Consider the following 20,741-nt stretch of genomic DNA (forward strand, 5'->3'; position numbering starts at 1 on the left):
CTACCCCACGGGGTGTTTAATTGATTCCCAACAAAAGCGCATGCTGTGTTCGCATGAAGCATGAGAGGAAATAGCTGCTCGGGAAATTTGTAGCAGTGAGGAAAGAGATTATTGAAATAAAAAAAAATTAGAATTACAAATGAGCTTTTCAAGGGGCAGCTGTTATCCACTCTGCTCACGTGCTCAGTTTGCACAGCACCAGAGCACATCTGTGTAGGGAGAGGTATCTGACAGCAGGTATTTTTAATCTTCTTTTTCTGTTCCTGGCACCTGCTCTTTAAAGCCACTGAACAGCAAAAAAAAAAAAACCAAAACCAAAAACAAACAACAAAGGCGATGGCTAAATATATCCTAACTAAGAGGAGAGATAGAGCAGCACTAATGGCAGATCCTTCCTTGGATGCATGCAAATTGCTTTGGCTCAGGGACAGGCTTAGAAGGAAAAAGCAGCAGATGAAAAAGAAAAGCAATAAAAGAAAGGAAGGGAATTTGGGCAAAAAGAAGGGGGGTAGAAAGAAGACAGAGGTACTGTTAAATTCCACTGCAGCAATTTCCAGAGAAAAACAAGCAAATTTAAAATTTGCTATTAAATGCAACCCTGTGCAAATCATGCTGCAAACACTCACCTTTCAGCAGGGAGAGTAAGCTGTGCGCCGGATGAGGAGTGCTGCTGTTGTGCCCAGGGCCAGGCAGAATCCAGGTTACTGCTTGCCCTCACTTGCCAGACCTGCTCAGAACATGCTCTGCTTGGCCTCAACCCTCCCCCACTGAAGCCCTCTCTCCAGATAGGCAGCAGCCTCCATGGGATTTCTGCAACCCCACTCTACAGCAAATCTCCCTCCGCACAATTTTCTGCTAACACCCAAACAACCTCCCCAGCTGTCCTCACTCTAATCTCTGCCCCTGCTAATACCTCCCCTTCCCCCTTGAGCACCCAGGATTGCCCTCAGCTGCTGCCCACCACTTCCCCAGCAAACCCAGGCTCTTCCAGACTCCCTAAATTGGCCCTTGGGACTCACCGAGTTGCTCTGGCTTCTGCAGCTCACGTATGTCCTGGTCCCCAGCAGTGCTCTCACTGCCTACTGAGCTGGCCCTTGCCTTTCCTGTTCCTTATTTGTTTGCCTCCATCCCCACTGCCAGCCCTCACCCTGGGCTTTACTGGTGACTCACCAGCCTGAAGTCTGTTTAGATTTATCTTCCTTGTAGTCTCCTAAATCCTACTGGCAATAGTTCAGACTCATCTCCCCAAACTTTACGTCCAAGGAGACTGGTTCTAAATTGCTTCAACAGAGGAGACTGGCTGCTTAGAGTTAACACATCCCTTCACTGCCCCATCCAGCATGTCTGCACCAGTGAAATCAGCACACAGAAAGATGAGGCAGGGTCCAAGCAGGCACAAGGTTTTCCCATCATTTCCCTTCTCAGCAATTCTGCTGGGAGACACCTCTCCATCCCTATGCTTGCAGTTGCCACTTTCCTCTTCAAACAGGAAAACGTGCTCAGACACTGAGGCAGAGAGCAAGTAGTCTCAGGCTGTTTATTATGTCCTCATGGTCTCTATACAGTACAGGTGAATAACACTTTACAATGTGGTGACACGACTCAGTGGGGATATCATTGCCAGTTGAACATCTGGTATGGCTGAGGAGCTTCTCCAGCCTTGTAGGGGAAGGGGAGCCTAGAAACAAGCAGCTAGTGCAGAGGAAAGGTCAAACTGAACCCAAGCCATTGCCTTCCCCTGAATGGGAAGGAGCAAGATTGAACAGCCCATGTCCTGCTCAAACAGCTCCTGCTGTTATCTACCAATACCAGCAGCACCCTGACACTTTGGAGGCAATTGCAGCATCAAATTAAAATTAAAATGTGGCTTACAGGTCTTAAAAAAGCTGGTCTTTCTACTCAGGTACCTGGTGGCTCTCTTTTGAGTTTATTCTATAGAGTAATGCCCTCCTAAATCTCTTCTGAACCACCCACAAGCATGTTTCCCAAGAAAAAAGACTTCTTTACTGTCTAAGACAGCCTTATTTGGTGCTGTTGGGTTTGGACTCTGGTCCTCAGGGCCCCTTCCTGCCAATGGGACACTGCCAGCCCACCAAAGACGGAGGTGCCTGAGAGCTTAAAGAAAAATCTGAACTGTGCATGTCTGATTTGGGTTTCTTGTAAAAGAAGGGGGAGAGAGGTTATAGGAAGACGAGCTACTTCAATCTTGGTTTTTGAGGAAGGGGGATCTACCCAAGGGTGTACTTGTACCCTGCTCTCTTCATTACGGAGGACTGCATAAATAAACATGACACTAGATGCCTCCTCCTCGCTGTTTTTTAGCTGGTGACTGCAGGCACTGATAGAGCAATGTGAAGACATTTATCTTAGGATAACACCATTATCTATGCTGTAAATGCAAAGATGAACAGCTCCTCATCTGTCATGTTTTAGATCCAGCCTGGGGCACACAGCACATGATGCAAACTGGGAGTTGTGGGGCTACTGGAGACAAACAATTCACGCTGCAGTTGGTCCCCATACCTCTCTGGCATGCCAGGTCCCTCCAGAAGCAGGCACTGCCTTTTCTTCTGTGCCTTTTTGCCAGAAATGTTGATTTTTTTTCCAGTAATAAGCTCATTCCCTTTTGCTACCTCCTGCCATGCCCTCAGTTCCCTGAACTCCAATTGAGTTTACCACAGTGTCAAATTAGAGATACATCCCTCCAGTAAAACCAAGAGGAGACACAGAGCAGAACAACTGACTTTACTAAGTAAATACAACACCCCACCCTTTATTTACACTCTTTTTTATGTCAGAAAGCCAAGAGGAAGCACAGCATTGACCCTGCCCAAGCAGCTGCTGCCTCTGTGTAGCATAGCTGCCGTCTTAACTAGTCAGCCCCTGTCACAAGTGCAACACATGGAGCATGGATGGAAGAAGACACCATACTGGGGACAAGCAGAGCCTCTGCAAAGCCCAAGGGGTATGTGGTAGAGAAAAGCATTCTGGTCTAGCAGCAAAATGTACTTTAATTCCAGCTCTGTGATATAATGCCTTGATACCAGAGAAAACAGTATCAAGGGAGAAGACGACTGCAGCAGCCCCAGGAACGAATGATAATGGAGAAATTATGTGAAGCAATTTCTTCTTACATAATGGGCAAGGAATGGTTATTAGGAGCTTCATAGTGACAGTAGGAGTTATGTAGGAGAGAGATGGCAAGTTCAGAGACAAGTTTCTGGGGAAGTAAAAGGCAAAGAAGAGAGGAGGGATAGATGGGGATGGAAGGTATGCAAACAGGGGTGCATGGGAGGAGGTTATATGAGACCCAGGCTCAGATATATGGGGGCGAACAGTGCTGGTGGAGAGGAAGGTGTCCATGGACAGGAGTGCTTCAGGTAGTAAACTATAAGAAGGAAGAAGAGGGAAGACCGCATAGACAGGACTGAGAAGGAGAGGGGGGTTTGGAGGGAGAAGCAAGAGGCCTCCAGGGAAGGGAAAGCTTGCACTGGTGAGTGAGAGGCACTCCAGGGCTGGCGTGAGGTATGGTTTGCTATTGCTCTGAATGCTGTAAACATTTTGGTTTTGTGTCTATCAGTGAACATTCAGTTCAGTTTGATACATGTGCTCCTATGGGTAACTGGAAGCTTAACAGAGTTTTACATCTCTTATTACTAGTCAAACTTACACACAAGGCAAACACAACACTGGGCTAAAAATCTTCTTTTATGTTATTGATGCCTAATTCTCATATTTTAACATGCACATCTATGTCTTGGAAAAGCTTCTCTAGTAGAAGACACTAAATAACATACATTTGAAGTCACATGCACCCTCACCCACCCAAACCCGCAGACACACACACACCTATTTCCACCTCCCACCTAGACTAGCAGGACTTTGCCCTTCACATCTTCCCAGCACGGAGGGCAGGAACCCATTGGTATATTAACAAGTCCAGTAAAAGTGATGGAAATCATCCCAAACCTGGCTGATGGGCCAAAGCAAGAGAAAGTCAAAGCAGATTGGGGTTCTGCATCTGCTTCTGGAGTTAAGAACACCTGAAGCTTATAGACAATCTGTAAACACTTCTTCCCTTTTGCTGTCAAAGGACTTGGGAGCTGACTGGATACATGCCAGCAAACACACAGAATAAAAAGAGCTGAGCGAAACAATTATTTTCCCTCTCTTCATATGATGGCATACACTGACATTACTTGAAACAGGAAGAAAATGTTGGAGGTGTGTGCTTGTGGAGAGGGGAAATAGGGTTTGTAAGTCATGAATATCCCGGTCACATCAGTAAGAGATGAATCAAAGATAGGATATTTGTCCTTGAAGGGGATTAGTCATCACTCAGTGCTTTCCGAAGCTTTGGCTCAGTCATTATTTCCTTAATTTCCCCTGGTTTTAGGGGAAGAGCTATAGCTGCCTATTTTAATTCATTTCAGACTGACATTTGGCATGAAAGAAGCAGCTGGTGCCAATTCCTTGGTTAAAAAAAAAATAAAATACTTTAAATAACTAGTCTGTTTTCCTTCAAGAGATACAAACTGTAAGAGAAGCAACAAAAATAACCGTGATAGACTCATATGCCTCAGACAGTCCTTTTGCTCCACTCTATGCTATAGGAAGTTTCCCATGGAGGATATTATCTGGCACCAATTTAATGAGCAAAACACTTCTCCTATCAGCCAGCATGATAGAATTCCTGTCTCTCAGCAATTGCATCTCTGAATAAACCTGCTCAAAGCTATTCCCCAGGTGGATGGGGAGAGAGGAGAGCTTGGTTTTTACAGGATGTTGGCTACTTTAAAGTTTTTCCATAAGTTCTGCCGCGAACTGAAAGTATGACAGCACCAACATTGGAGGAGCTTGCTGAGAAATGTTACCTCCTGGGCTTTCTGAAGTCACACTCTGAACAGGACCAGCCTCTGTAGCCATCAGGGAAGCCTCACTTCTGAGTTTCTGTTCCTCGTTCCTTGACACATATATCTTGTTTCTGCTGTTTCCTCATTGCCTTGTTGTTTCTGTGACCCTCACCATCATGGGTGGCTGCAGGGCACGTTGCTGAAAAACCTTTTCTGGGATGCATCAGCTGGCACTAGAGGTCAGTATCATCCAAGCCCACCCAGATGATTTATCAGTGGCTTTAAGAGAAATACCATAAAGCACTTAACAAGATGTTTCTGCCTTTTCTTTAAAAGCAATGACTTGCATAGGCCTGCTGCAACTGTCCCCCACATCCAGGGCAGCACTGGGATGCTTTTTGCATGTGCAGTCAAGAGGAGGCTGAAACGGAGGAAGGCAGGGCCTTCCCTTCATCCCTTGCAACACAACTTGTTTGACACCACAGCATTGCAAAGCTGAGCTGCTGTGTTGCAGTGGTTGGATCACCGGTCACTGTGCTATTTTGTGGTCACAGTGGCACTGGGTGAAACTGGCACCATGAACCATCTCAAGGGGAAATATTTTAGCCAAAGCAACCTGTACCCCTGAGAGATCCCAGTCCAGCCTGTGTTATACAGGTGTAGTAGACATAGTGTTCCTTGGGGAGCTCTTCCAGCCCCTCCTCACATTCAGTGGCTTTCCATTCTCTCTTGCATGTCAAGCATTGTTTCACCGCAATGTGGGGTGGTTTGCCCTCCTCTTTCCCTTTCACCTATTACAGGAGAGGGCTGTACAGATGATGTGACTCCTATAGTCCAGATACCACCAGGGACAGCCACTGGATGCCTGCCTTTAATATCCTTTGCTTCTGTCTTTGACTCCTTCCAGAGCATTGCACAAGTTTCCCCAGACACCTGTCCCACTAGATCTTTGCAAAGTACCTTGTTTGCCATAAAGCTATGGGCCCGTGAACAGGTGGCCAGTTGAGCTGCTGCATAATGTAGACCCCTTGGATGAATCGTGGCAAATCTGGGGCATTTTCCAGACCTTTCTCATTGCTTCCACTTTCAAACAAGCAGCAAAGAAGTTTGCATCGAGCTGCCACAGTGAAATTTGCAAAGTAATGTCCAGATCTCGAGTTTGCCTCTCTGAACACATGGCATTATGGACCTCACATACCTCAACAGTTCCAGAAGTTGTGCCATTGAGCCTGAGCATGGCTGCAGAATGCCACATCGCTCAACATGCTTCAGCCCCTGCTTCTCAGGTTACCTTGCAGGGGCAGAGGATAGCCAGGAACACTGGTTCAGAATGCCAGAGCATGCTGCTCTTCCTGGCGAGTCCTCAGAAAAAGGTAACTGGAGGTGGTATTTGCCTACCAAAGAACTGGATAATTCTAGAGCTGACCAAGCAGGTATTGAAAAGCAGGTTTCCCTACCAAATATAAATTCTGCACTAGCACTGTATTTAGACTTTAGTGTCTTAGGGACCACAGGAATACACCTCCGGAACAAACCAAACATGTTTACCTCCTCTGTCTTGCTTCTAAACTTATTTGTCCTAATGTCCTGCACAGCATCCTTACAAAAAGCCTCAAAACCTGTTTCCTACCTAAAGCAGGCTTTAATATCCAAGCAGCCTTTTTGTATCTCATTCCATACATTATGCATAACTTTAGAATTCACTCTACCTTGTTTACACCACATTGCACTAAGTATCACCAGCTTTCTTAAGTATCAAACCTACCCACCACCCTCAATTAGAGCAGAGGTTTACATCCTCTGATCTGTGGATGCTTGAGAGAAAGAAAAGATCCAAGGGGTCACTTTCCAGGCCTTCATAAAACTAAGTAAATAAACCTCTGGTCTGTAGGCTCAAATGCACGGACAGGTTGTCTGCTTCTCCACTAGAAAATATTGCAAGAATCTGGCAGCCAATAAGCTAGAACAGCAATGCCATAGAAATGGGGCCTTCAGATGGCATTATTGCACAGCACAGAGGAGGTGCTACACAGCTGACATCTGCACAGAGCCTTCTCCCACAGCTGTCTATCCAGGCTATGGGAGAAGGGCCAAAGAACACTTCACACATCACTTCACACCCGGACACTCATCCTGCTCACTGCATGTTTCCCTGTGTCCTGTTTTTAAGCAAGCACCATGCAGCAGAGTCTGTGTTTTAGTAGATCTTTACATGGCATTGAACCCACAGTGGACAATTGGTAGGTAACAACAACAGTCAATAATCAGCAAATGACAAAAATGTAATTGTGATTTTTCATGTTACCTCTCCCTGCCATGCAGATGTAGTATCTCCCTACAGATACTACATGAGAAATGCTATCTGCCATAGAAGACAGGTCTTGTGCTCTTCATACATCTCAGCATGGGGCAGACGGGATATTCCTTCTCTCGACTCTTTCCCAACAGCTGGCAGGTCATTCTTGAGAAGCCACCAAGCCTGTTAATGTCTCTGGCGGCTAGGAGCCTCTTTCTGTTAGGTTTTGGGATGGTGCCTAGCACAGTAAAGCCTGAATGATGACAGGGGTCCTGAGGCTGAACTACAGCACAAATAAATAATACTAATGAAAAACAGTCATCTTCCCTAGAAGACTTGCCTGACCAGGTCTAGTGAGAGCTTTTGGGATTACATTCCTCATGAGAAAAACTCAGATCCTTGGCAGTCATATGGAAAATAACCCTTAGTCTCCATCTCTGGGAGATAAGGGGCTGTGACAGGGTAGCAGCTGGTGTCACAAGGTGTGCAATCAAAATGGGAAGGTGAGCAGACTTCATTGATGGTTTCCACTCCAGGAAGCAGCATGAATCATGTGCCTTTGCCTTCTTTCCCCCTCCTCATGGTCCCTGGATCCAGACCCCAGCAGCCAGTGTGGGAGACAATGCTTTGGACTGGACTTGGCTTCACACATTTCAGAACTGCCCTTAGGGCCTTTCCAAACACAGGGGAGAGGCGAGAGCCAGGGAGAGGTCTGGAAGGATGGAAAGGTGCAGTGGCATTATTTACACACAAACCAGCTTAGTAATTTCAAAGGAAACTTCCCTTCCCAATAGATGACCCCATGACTAGAGAGGATTATGGGTTTGTGCTAGAGGGGCAACAACTGCAAGGTGCTACCACTAACCAAAAATAAAGCACAAAAAGAGTTCTAATACCACATCTGGGTCACGCTCTGGAAGCCTTCTCTTCCCCTTCTCCCTTTTTTCTCATTTCCACTGTTTTTAACACCAAGAAAGTTTCACATTTAGAGATGGTTTTTGCTGTTGTGGGAAGCACATGGTTTCTGAGAGCCCCATCACTGCTCTAACTGAGCCTCCTCTGGGTTTGAGACAGCAGGTCTGTATAAATTTTGGACCTCAGGAACCTGGGGTAAGAGTCTTTCTCCATCAGGCTGTGCACCTTCCCCTGGGCTTGGTCAAAGCAAGAGAGAGAGGGCTCCTGCATATTTCTTCTTGTCAGCTCCCGTGTCTGGAAGTCTATGTTCACCTGGGAAAAGTAGCAAAAGAGAGTTTGGTACCAAGTGACCAGTTTGCCTTCTTCAAATGGCACATTTTATCTCATCTATGGCTGTAAAAGCAGCAACAGAACTAAGGTCCTGCTCTCATCCATGCCTAAACAGCCCCCCAAACACTGCGGGGCTTAGCACTCCAATGTATAAATCCTGCCCCAAATTTGGAAAAGCTGAAATAGATTTATAGTGATCTGAGCACTTCTGAAATCAAATCACTTTTATTCAGGCTCCTAAGTATGGGTTTATGCAGCACATCTTCTAAAAATGCTGACTCAGCCTAACCTCTCTCCTGTTGATCAAGATTTCTCTGGTCCCTTTATTCTTCACTACAGGCCAATAAAAGGGTTAATGAACTTTTAGCTGGGTTTATACTATTACTACATTCTTATTAAATGTTTTTAAACTCTGTGGTTATAGATTGTCTGATTTTTCCCATAACAGCTTCGTGTTACAATATCTCATGTAAGAACTTGGTAAAATAAACGGCCCTCATGTTATGACTGCCATTTGTTTGCAAAGCCAACATGAGTTTTTCTGTTTTCTTTCCTTATTGAAGCAGTCAGCATCTGTTATGGTTATTGTTTAAAAACTGGGTGAAAATGTGTTATTTGTTGTTATTAATCCAGTGTCTAATCTTAAAGGAGTCTAAAAAATAAAGCTGTCTGTCTCAGATCACAGCTATATAGATTAACTCTCTGTATCAGTTAAGGGTCATTTCACATTCTAGCATGCCAAAATTATGAAAACACGACCAAATTTTAGGAAAGACTCCATCCAACCTGCACTCACATTTCTAATCCAGATTCAGCCCTGCAGTCTTGAAAATCTCACCCAGCTTCATGAATAACAGGAAGATGCTCACTGAGGGTGATGGGGATTGAAGCATGTCCCAAGACACTCACATCCCCTTGCTGTAGGTGCTTCTCCATGGCCTAACAATAGTCTTTCTAGTTCAAAGATGGAGTAAAGAGAGCCCTTTTAGGGGGATCCCCTCACAGGCACGTGTATTGTGACAAGCACCAGTGCAGTCTAGCAAGAGGACCACCATGGAAGAGCAGGTGCAGTAAGCACCCTCCTGCTTGTGTTATGAATACAATAACACAACCCAACATCATGATGCAGGATATGACAGTCACATAGCCTGTCAGTACTTGAAAAAGGACTTAACAACTCCAGGCTTTGGGCTGTGACTGCACTTTTTGTTCAGCTCTGAGTTATTGCTCATATCTTTTAGGAGGTCTAATTGAGTTGGGAGTTAGTCAGCAGATAAGTACCCTTCCCTGGAGAGTCAACAAATTAGTCATTTGTGGGATGCTTCTATGCAAAATGTCCTGTGAGAAATGAGCCCAATAGCCTGCTCAGGGATTGATAGTAAATGAGAGGACCAAGGTGAAATACTCCTAGGAAGCTCAGAGATGTTAGGAAACGTAGGTTGTGGTTGCCAGTGAAGTCACTGGCTGTGACTAATTTAGCATCATCAAAGTGGCTGCCCTCACCATGGAATGAGTCACCATGAGCAGAGGCCGTTATAGCAGGCAGGATGGCATTCCCATCCTTCTTATCCTCTCCTCACCATTACTTCTGGGAGGAGAGGGAGGGCTTCCCGGCACCCCGCAAGTCCCTGTTGGGGGAAATGGACCTGCTTCCTGTGCCACAGGGATGCTCTGCCTGCCCAGGGTGCTGGCATACCCACCTCTCGAGGAGCCTGAACATCAATGAATTCCTCGAAGATCCGCTGAGCCTTGGAGGCCAGCTTGGCTGCTGAGCGGGTCTTTTTGAAGTCCTCACAGGCAAGCCAGAACTCCAAGTTTTCCTCACTGAACTCTGTCTTCAAGAAAGCACGGAAAGCAGCCAGCCCATCTGCAAGAGAGGTGAGGGGAGTTACAATAGGAGAAGAAAGAGGGTGGGGAGCAGTCTTTTTAATAGACATTGTTGTAGTTTAAGCCAGGCTGGTAACTCAGAACCACACAGCCGTTCGCTCACTCTCCTCTTCTCCCCTGCTCCAGGCAGGATGGGGAGAAGAATTGAAAGAATGTAAACCCCACAGGTTGAGATGAGAACAGTCCAGTAACTAAAGTATAATACAAAACCACTACTAATAATAATAATGATAAGGGAAATAACAAAGGGAGAGAATATAAAACTAAAAAGGGAAAGGAAAAAAACAATAAACACAAGTGATGCACAATACAATTGCTCATCACCCGCCGACTGATACCCAGCCCAACCCAAGCAGAAATCTGGGCCTTCTGGGTGACTCCCCCCCATTATATACTGAGCATGACATGCTAGTTTGGGTCAGGTATCCTGTCTCTGCCTCCTGCTGGCTTCTTGTGCCCCTCCTCACTGGCAGAGCATGAGAGACATAAAAGTCCTCAATCGGGGTAAGCTATAGCTATAATTAAAACATCAGTGTGTTTTCAGCGTTGTTCTCAGACTAAAGCTGAAACACAGCACTGCACCACCTACTAGGAAGGAGAAAAACAACTGTTACAGCTGAACCCAGGACAGACATCTTTCCATCCACCCCTACCTACTAAGGACCACCTGATTTTTCTCCCAAGGTGTGCAATCCCAGGATGCGTCCATAACTTATACCATCGCATCAGCTGGACTCTTGCGAGCTGGTACAAAGCCAAACAACATTTGCTGTCACTCTGAAAAAAGTGTTTTGCTAGCTACTAGAGCAAAGGGTTTTCTCCAAGACCAGGACACCTAACCTTTGTAAAGTTCCTCTTGAAAACATCAAGCTTCAACGATACAGTCTCTTTGCCACAGCATCTTGTGGCTGTTAACGCAACACTTTGTAATGTCCTATCTGTCATTAAGAAAAACCTTTAATAAAACATAGCATCTGTAGACTTGTCTCCTATGTTTTCTGTCACTTTGCTTTATTGTCTTGTGACATACTTTTAGTTCAGATTTAAAGAGAGGAAGGATCTTGGAGAGTCTGTTACAGCTACAATAAAGGAGAGAGGGAAAGGACACGGCATAATTACTACTTGTCTAGTCAGTGGTAAAAGTGTTCTTATCACTTGCTAATGCTTAGCAATTGTGACATTGCAGTAATGTAATCTGAGTCAGCCAGGGCAGATTAGAAATACGGAAAGATTTATTAGGCAATCTGTGTCCTCTTAAACCCCTGCCTGAGCATATTTACTGTATTTTATTTCCTTTCCCTGAATGGCACCAGCAGAGTTGAAGTAGCTGAAGGTTTCACATATGCCCTTTTTTCTTCCTTTAGCCTTGGGATAAATTTGGCTCCTAAGTTTTGGTTTGTTGTTTTGTTTTGGTGGGGTTTTTGGTTTTTTTTCCAGTAATATGTTTCTAACTTTTCCTGGTCTTTTTCTGTAGGGTCTGAGTATTTGTACTTCATGACTGGAAACCTCTTGAGTCAACACTGGTTATCTCCAAGCAAGTGTCTAAAAATACTGGTGGAACTGGGAATGCACTTGGCAAGGTCAGACTCCCCAAAAGGATGAGAGGAGCAAGTGCATGTGTGCCTGACAGGGATGGACAAGGGCTGATGGGGGGTTGCAGGACCTGAACAGCCACAATGCTGTGGGTTGGGGTCTCCATCTGTTCTCTTTCTGCTGTGAGAGATCTTGGCAGAGCTGCCTTCCCTCCTTTCTCCCATGGCATGGGAGAAAGCGGGCATGGGAGTTGGGGCAGACCCCAAGGGGCAATGCTTGATGCAGGTCATTTTCACATATCCACAGCAAGCCCAAACCCACCAGAGACAGGGGCTGGCCACGTCACAGGATCCATCATAAATTCCATAGCAGCTTTGTTCTTGCCTACACTAGGTATGGGAGAAGAAGCAGCAATGTAACACTGCCCTTTTTCTCCCTTGTATGTTCTAATCTTGTTCCTGCTTTTCTTGTTTCCAGTAATAACTTAGGACAAGGAGATATCTTTCAGCTCTAGGTCCTGAGCCTCAAGCCCTAAGAAATGGCCCTGGGTGTTGAACAGCAACTAACAATGCTATTTCTGGCTGCGCATAAGTCAGCGGAGATGTCTGACTTTCCAGATTCTCAAAGGGAAAGGCAGAAAAGATATTAGGCCAGACAGGACCAAACTGTAGGCTAAACCTCTCCATACTATGTTTCTCAAAGCTCCTTTGTTAATGGGCTCTGCACTGCTAACTAGTCCATCAGCAGTTGATATTGTAAAGAGCACAGCGATCGGTGACTAAAATAGCTATGTCCCACCTCAGCTATGCTTGCTGCTTCTGCCAGCTCTAGAAGGGCAAGAAATAGCTGTATCATACCAACTCGTCCTGCCACTTCTTAATTAATGCTCTTTTAGGAGAAGATCAGGTTTTCAGACTGCTACTGTGGACAAAAACAGGGCTCTTGTCCATGAGCACTGCAGAACAGTGCAAATTGTGGGTTCAAGCCTGGGGCAATAATGTGACATTAGCCCCGCGAAGCCTGCAGAGCAGAGTGCCAAAGGCATGTCCGGGAGCAGGGTCCCTGTCAGGATCAAGCTGCCAGTGGCTGCTTTGATCATCTCAATGAGTAGATAAATGCAGTGAATGAGAGAGATGTTTTAGGGCTGCTCCCCTTCCTGTAACCTAGAAGACAGAAAAGATTTTCAAAACCTGTGTCTCCCTTAATGCCTATAAAATTCACAGGACCTGTGATGGGAGCAAGTGGAGGACTTGGGAGTGAGGAGCAGGAAGTCTTTGCAGGAGGAAAAGGAGAGGACATAGCAGCAGGCTGACAGTTTTGAGAAAGAAGAAAGTACAAAAGTGAGAAAGCAGCAGTTCCCCGAGATGCATGTCATTAGCTCCTAGGGTGTTTGACAAATATTCCAGCACCCAAGCACACTGCTGTGACTATACATGCTCTGCTATGTGTCCCTGTAGAGGTCTTGCTCCCCTTTCTCCGTCCTGGTCTTTTTTTAACTCTCCCCTTTCCTCTACAACAGCCCCAGAGTGTCAGCACTGACAGAGGATCAGCAGGAACAGCAGCTTTGCATGGCAAATATAATATCTGCAAAATATGATACCTGCTGAAAGAAGGGGACATTATGATTGATGCAGTGAGAAAGGAGTTTGCTTCAGCCCTGCGCTGGAGAGCAGCCAAAGCAGGTCGCTCCTGGGACCTGAAGGTTTCTATATGCTCTGCCTTATGCTCTCCTGTCAATCAGCACCTTTTTATCTTAAAGTAAGTTTAAACAGCAGATAAATTAATAGTGTCTTGCAGTTCTCCACTTTATATACTCCTGTTGTGCCCTCCTCACAGCCTTTGAGGAGCTGGAAATTATAAGGCTGAACCTGGGAATTCCTTGCTGGAATTTGACCTGAATGTTGGCTTTAATCTCCTCCTACACATGAAGGTTATCAAGGAAGCATCGCTCATGAATGATCAGTATTTTAAAGCTCATCTCACCCAACTGGACAGCTTTTTTGCTGGGGCAACCAGCACTGAATTGCAGTGTGGTATGAACATCACCTACTGAGGCAGTCTCTTGAAATATCCTGGAAGATGGTCCAAGCACCCAAGAAATGCGACAACGCAGGGATGTTTTACAGAGAAAGCACAAAAATGAGAAGCAGGGTTAGAGGTCTTCAGATGCAGCAGCATAAAATATCCCTAACATGTGTAGCCTAAAGGTATGTCCATTTGAGAAGACAGACACATACTAGTATATACTAGTATAGATCCACAGACAACTATTGGCCTATTATTCAGGAATTTGACTTAAGAGTGGTGAGCCTTGCTTGAAGCCGAAGGAGTAAATCAGTACTGATGGAGTAGATAGGGTGAAGGCAAAGAAATGAGCACTTCTACTGAGTGTCTAGAGTCTGAAAGAGAAGTGGGAGACATTTGCTTTTTACTTTTGCAGTGTAAATGTAAGCTTCAAAACACCCTACTCTCCATTCAGATAGACCAAGAGAATGCACAAGAGGATTGTCGGGAAGGATTGGGCAAGTTCTTGTACATTACTCTATCCCATGATATTGCAGCACACCGTACAGCTATAACCCTGCAGGTCACCTGTGAGTTGAACAATGACAGGAATTTTTGTTTTACAGATGAGGACTGCCAGGCAGATCAATGACTACGTCATTGGATAGGGACTCAACTCAGATGCTCCTGACATCCCATTCGGATGGTGTTCTTCAGGCCATGGAGAGTGTATCTTTCCAGCAAAAAGGGCTGTGGAGAAAGGGACTGAACTGGCTAGCACTAACCATAACAGAGGTCTTAACTAACACAAGCTTCCCCAACATGAGGAAGAGCTGAGATTAGTGGCTTAAATCGTTCAGGCAGACAGCTTAATAACCAAACATTAGCCACTGTCAGAGTGAGAAAGTGATCAACAATAATTTATTTAATGCGTGCATTTCACACCATCAGGGCAATCAGCACTTCATGTTGGGAATAACAGTGGAGTCCTTATGGCTGGTAGATGAAGTCGCTCTATGGAGTGTATTTGGTCCAGGTCTGAAGAGGCAAGGCCACAATGCTCTGTATAGCATATGTTCATGCTCTCAATGATGCTTAGCATTGCTTCATTGAATGTTAGGTGCCTGTCACCAGCACAATGCTAATGCTAATGCTGTTCTGGCTTAGAAAGAACTAGGAGTAGGCTGGGATATTCCTGTGTTGCGTAGGAAGAGGAGCAATGTGTAGACAACAGAAGGAGGAGGACAATAATAAAGTTTGGGCAGAAGAGCACAGAGATCACAAAAAATGGGGGGAGGGGGAGATTGAGATTAAAAAAATGTAAATTCAGAGCAAAGGTTTTCTGTGTTGTATGCTTCATTGAAAAGTGACTAAGGGTTGAGGACAGACTGTCCTGCTGGATTCTGGACAAATGTCAAGCCATGTGTGTCCAGCCTGCAAGGGATGCAGAACAAGACATGCTATTGCTTGTATTTCCCTCAAGCAGCCTGTCAAAAGACATCTCCATCTGGCTGACCAGCCTGTACCTCCTGGGCATGGGTACAGAGGGGGAACTACTCCGCAGTTACTCACATGCATGCACACAGACTCTGTGGACCATACTGAGCTCCAAGTCCCTGGGAGCCTTCACTAATCCGCGCTGGCACAAAATGGGAAAAGATGCCAAACTCCAGCATGTAAAAACCACTGGTTTTGCTCCCTGAACACCCAAGGAAGCATGCTGCATACGATCTGACTCTTACTCTCCCAATTCCCTGCTGTAAGTAAAATCAAACTCCTCTCTCCTTTTGCTTGCCACGCTCAGAAGCCCTGACCCGAGGGAGCACTGCTATGCTGTGCTTCTGTCTCTTGCAGTGAATTCACACAAGGCTCCTGCTGTAAAAAGGGGATCGACTGGCTGACCAGTCAGCCAGTTTCAAGTTGATTTGCTTCACTCATTAGCAAAACCAAGTAGGATATCATTGCATTGACCTATTCATCTAGAGTTATCAACGAAACAGGCCTGAGCTGCATCCTACCATTCAACACTGGTTACTCTACAAGGGCTAGGCTGTGATGTTGAAGTCCCAATGCCAGTGCAAAGGGAAGGTGGCAGTGTGACAGAGAGAGCCTTTCTGCCTTTCCTACTCACAATCTCTTGCTAGTGTCAACACAAATTATTCCTTAAATGACCAGGGAATTAATTCAAACCAGACCACTCTATACAGAGGGACATTGCCCAGCCTGGGAACTTCTGGAGACACAGAACTGCTTCAAAACCTAAGGGTTTTCAATCTTCTGCTCAAGATACTGCCAGGCAGCAGTATGTCAGGATCAAACATTACCTCAGAGGTCATTTATTAAAACAATGTGGGGAGAGAGAAGGGGGAGGAGGGTTCCAGAGGGCCATCACACTTCAAAGGATATTTGACAAAAATTAGCATAATGACACTCTCCATAGAGTCTGCATTATACACAGTACCTATTCAGGTTCCTTCCCTTTAGAAACCTTTTGGAGACTCATGAAAATAAGAAGTGGAAGAGCACAGTTTGCCTTTCCTGTAAAGAGTACTGCAGCCCCGCGAACCTCCTACAAGGGCAGCCTGCTCACCTTGGCACTTGAGAGAGTCTTTTAGGGAGCTCTGATCCAGTATCTTGCTCCTTGGAACTCTTTTTTGCACTGTTTAACCTCCTTGCAATATTATCCATAATGACTGCCCCATTTTCAGCTGCTGCATCCAGCTCCTGTGTCCTACTTGAGCACTCTGGGGTTTTTCCCCCAAAGAACAGTTTGGCTGTAGGGGACCCTAAACCACTTTAACATCTGACCACAGCAGAAAGCACCACTCAACCCCTTGAAATCAGCATCACCATCTCCCTTCCAAAATAGGTGAATTGTCCGTCTAGCAAAGAAAGAGTTTATGACAGATATGTCAAGCAGAAGCGGTCTACCTGCTGATGCTGTGAGCCCCAGGCGAAATTCTCCCTGAGCCCAGCTGCTGCTTAGCCCATGCCCCCAGGCATGAATTCAGATTTTTCCTGGCTAATATTGTTCACCTGGGCAGTCACAGGAAAATTACACTGAGACAGTTCGTCTCAGTGCTAAAAGTACAATATTAGCTGGCAGCTTCACTACAGGCAGATGCAGGCAGGCCAGGTACTGCTTTTCTTACTCTCAAATTTTGGTCAGATAAAGCAAAAGACTCCCTCACCTGCCTAACATCAGCACATCTCTAACAGCAAAAATGCAGTTCTCTTGTTCTGCTTTTATAGCAGATGTCTGGCAATACTCTGTGTTTTGGATACAAGGATAACCACAATGACTTTACCATATAACTCAATTTATGGATACATGCTTTTCTCTCCTTTAAACCAGTGTAACTAAAACAACACTTCTGTTTCTACAGAGCTTTCTGCATTTGCATCATTATAACCCTTGACTGCCAGGCTTGCGATTCCAGAAACTTCAGGTGCAGAACAGTTTTAATATATTCCTTTAGAAAGTAGTTTATCAAAAAACATTTTTTTTCACCAATCACCAGGCAATGCCACTGTGACTGCTGATTAAAAAAAAAAAAAAAAAAAGATTAATTTAAATTTTAAAGATCACCTTCTGTTGTTATTAGGAACTGAATATTTTTCATTAGGTACCAGAGAGTTATTCAGAATCACTTTCCATTCTAGGGACAGGAAAAATGTTGATAATTCATCACTCTGTAAGGCTAATCTATTAATAAAACCAGAAACTCTTGTGGAGGCTGTTGGACAAAATAATTGAAATAAGGTTTGATTTAGCATTTGCAGCAGTCATCTGAAGAGAGAACAATCTGTATAATGTCAGTACATAGATGCGTAAATTCACTGGCTTTTGTAACAAAAGCACTTTTGCTGCAGTCTGTAGCTAAGAAAGAAAATTTCAAATTTTACGGCAGTGAAGGCGGAACAGGGGCTCAAGTACAGAATTGTAATGCTGATGTGAATATCCTGTCCTCCCCACTCCTCATTCCCCAGGCACCCAATAGTCAATTTGGTACATTTTTCCCTTCTTGTTTTGAATTTCCACAAAATAAATGTTCCCTCTTAGCCATAAACAGCTACCCATACTTTTTTTCCCCGATTAGCTACAAGAGCAACAATCTCCACAAGATACTGCTGTTAAGATCGTATATTGCTTTTTCTGCCTTGGTCAGCCAGCCTGTTTTAACTTGTCACTTAATTCCCTGCCAAAACTGTTGTCATTTCAGTAGAAATCCAGCAAAATTACACTTTATATAAATACTAATATTACTCTACACTTATATTTTAAAAATTAAGTGCAGAAAACCCTGAATCTCTAAGAAAGTCAGATAGTTCCTTGTTGCAATAAAATAGTTCACCACCCACATTGACTTTTCTCCAACTTTCACTCTCTCTTGTTTTATTCTCCAATAGAAGCACACCAATGAACTTATACTGTGAGCTTCTCTGTCTTGTTTATAATTTCCCAGCATGAAAATGTTGTTGAAGCAGAATAATGTTTCCTGAACAGAACTGATATGATTGATCTATTCAATGGAGTGCGGTGCGCTGATTATATGTTTGCATAAGGTTTCTGGATGTGAAATTTTCAAGTTTGCATTGGCAACTGTAAATTAGATTCTGCTAAGGGCTACCACGCATGATTTCTCTTTTACAGAGCAAGTTGTTCAAGGTTACTGAACCACATACACTGTTGTGTTGTAGAAAAGGCTATGCTTCAAAACAGCACAGCTGCACGGCAGCTCAGAAGAGCAGCTGGAGGGAGAGGGAGACAAGCTGGTGTCGCGGATCTCAGGGGGCTTTAGAGAGCTGAGAACCTGCCATTTGCTTGTGTGGAAAGACTGGACCCAGGGGTACACTCCAAAGGATGGTACACATCGCTACAGCCTTGGGGTCCTGCCTCTAGCTCATTCCTAGGAGCTGGAGAAGGCTAGACCTTGGGCTAATGACTTTATCAGCTGTGATCACTCAGTCAGGAGCAAAGCCAGGAAGGAAACCCACAGAAACTCACTCCCTTGCCTTTTAACCAGAGGACAAGTCCTGCCCATAAATGACTGTGAGCATTGCCTAGTGGGTAGTGAGCAGCCACCTGAGGGACCATTTCTGCTCTACGCAGTGCACATTTTGTTTGCTCTAGCTACAACCAGTATTAAGGGTACGAGGGTAAAAAAGGTAGAATTTGGTCTCTACTCACATTTATGGGACAAAAGGACATCAAAAGAGTCTGCCCATCTTGATGCTTCTTCTGTTGATAGTCTTCTGTAAAGAAAGGAAGGGGTAAGTTACAGCCAACCCATGGCCACTGGTCACCTCTAGGGCTGTTTGACAAGGACACCGAGGAAGGCTGGAATTCTCACTTAACTTTGGAGGTCTACAGTGTCAAGGTCTCCAGGTGAGCAAGTCACCCTGGGCTCCATTTAGAATCAGTGAGGAGAAACCGAGGGACTTGCAGGGACTTGACTTTCTTCAGCTCACATCCCCGGGTAGGTGGGTAAAACAGACCAGATGAATCACACCCAAAAAGGGACCAATTTTTCCTCACTGACTCTAAGCAGAGGCCCAGAGAACAAGTTCAGATGTAGACATTTACATTGTAAAAGCCAAAAGTCAAGCAAAATTAAACCCATCCCTGCGGGATTGTTTATCTCTGTTTCTTGACTTTAAGAGGAAGGTTAGAGTCTTTAGCTCAGATGTAAGCAGTGGCTTGTGATCACATGAATCCCATCCCACTCATCTCAAATCAGGACTCCGGATTGTCTGAAGCATCTACCTTAAACATTGTGCAAACTAACATAGAACTTTCTGGGTAGTGCTTAATAGCAAGGCTTTGCTAAAGCAGACTGTGACCTGAAATTGCTGGTCACTTCTTACACTGAGTCAGCTGTTCAGACTTTGATTTGTGATGACAGAGGGCTAAATTACATCCTCAAATATGTGCAGACATGTCTCACATACAGCAGTGGGGACAGTGCACATGTCCTGTCTCACAGGAGAACTTGTATCAATGATCCAGGTACTTTCTGAAGAAGGTGTTCCTGCTGTATCAGCACTGTTCTGTTTTCCTTCTTCCTTGTGGCTAAAAGAACTAGTCAAAGCTTATACAAAGTACAATAAAAGGAAGAGAATACTAGAAGAGGTGGTGAGCAGGGAGAGGAAGGACAGAAATGGGGTTGGGGTGGGATGCTGCAGCTATACTCACTTCAAAGCCCGGTTGGGCTTGTCCGGAAGAATAGCTGTGAAATCATTATATGAGTCTGATTTGTGAGACAGGCAGCCCAGGCGAGTCCTCATTCCTCTGTTCCTGTGGTCGATGTGGGGGAGCAGGGGTGTAAGCAGGGGAAAACCAAAGAAGATGACAATTATAAGTCTAGCCAGAGCGGAAAAAAAAAAAAAGAAAAACAAAACAAATCAAAACACCACAGTGTCTCTGTGCCTCATCAGACCTGTGTCCTTGGTTGCCTCATCTGTGGGAGGGACCCTGAAACATCTTCAGTGAGACTCCAAGCAGTCACTAAGGACAGACAGCACCAGAGCAGCTGAAGGCTCACCCACACCAGTCATTCAGCTGCTCTGACTGGCAAAAAGACTTTCAAAGACTGCGCTTTGGGATGGTTTCTTGGAAAGATCTGCTCTGGTGAGGTGTGGGAGGAGAGCAAAGGGCAGCAATACCAGAAATAAGTCACCACAATCCAGCAGCACCAGAAAAAGCACAAATATCAGGGTTTGAGGGCAGGAGGGGGCTGGAGGAAAAAGAGAGGGGGTAAGGCACCTACAAGGTGAGCCTGTGCTGCAGAGCCATGAGACTGTGGCTAGGATCAATCCCAAGTAGCTTCTTTAGACTCAGGTTACATAAGCAGACTAAAACTGCCTCTTTCCTGACAGGTTTACCCAGGCAGAAAATGGCTTTATTGCTTTTTTCCCCTCTA

The 20,741-nt window shown here is 45.0% G+C and overlaps 1 protein-coding gene across 9 annotated transcripts in view; it reads right to left on the reverse strand.

Moving 5' to 3' along the window:
• Positions 1 to 1,523: 1,523 nt before the first annotated feature.
• Positions 1,524 to 20,741, reverse strand: part of RGS8 (regulator of G protein signaling 8) — a 41,977-nt gene continuing 22,759 nt past the window's right edge. For 8 of the 9 annotated variants that reach the window (XM_030495503.1, XM_030495494.1, XM_030495495.1 and 5 more), the window contains 4 exons: positions 20,015 to 20,116; positions 19,010 to 19,074; positions 10,095 to 10,261; positions 1,524 to 8,376 (listed from right to left, as the gene is read on the reverse strand). In XM_030495503.1, the coding sequence (XP_030351363.1) occupies positions 8,194 to 8,376; positions 10,095 to 10,261; positions 19,010 to 19,074; positions 20,015 to 20,106 (507 nt within the window). In that variant the 5' untranslated portion in view covers positions 20,107 to 20,116 and the 3' untranslated portion in view covers positions 1,524 to 8,193. The remainder of the gene's footprint in view (positions 8,377 to 10,094; positions 10,262 to 19,009; positions 19,075 to 20,014; positions 20,117 to 20,741) is intronic. The other variant, XM_030495496.1, reaches the window with a different exon arrangement.

This window comes from Strigops habroptila, chromosome 8, assembly GCF_004027225.2.
Source record: "Strigops habroptila isolate Jane chromosome 8, bStrHab1.2.pri, whole genome shotgun sequence".
In the NCBI taxonomy this organism is placed as follows: Eukaryota; Metazoa; Chordata; class Aves; order Psittaciformes; family Psittacidae; genus Strigops; species Strigops habroptila.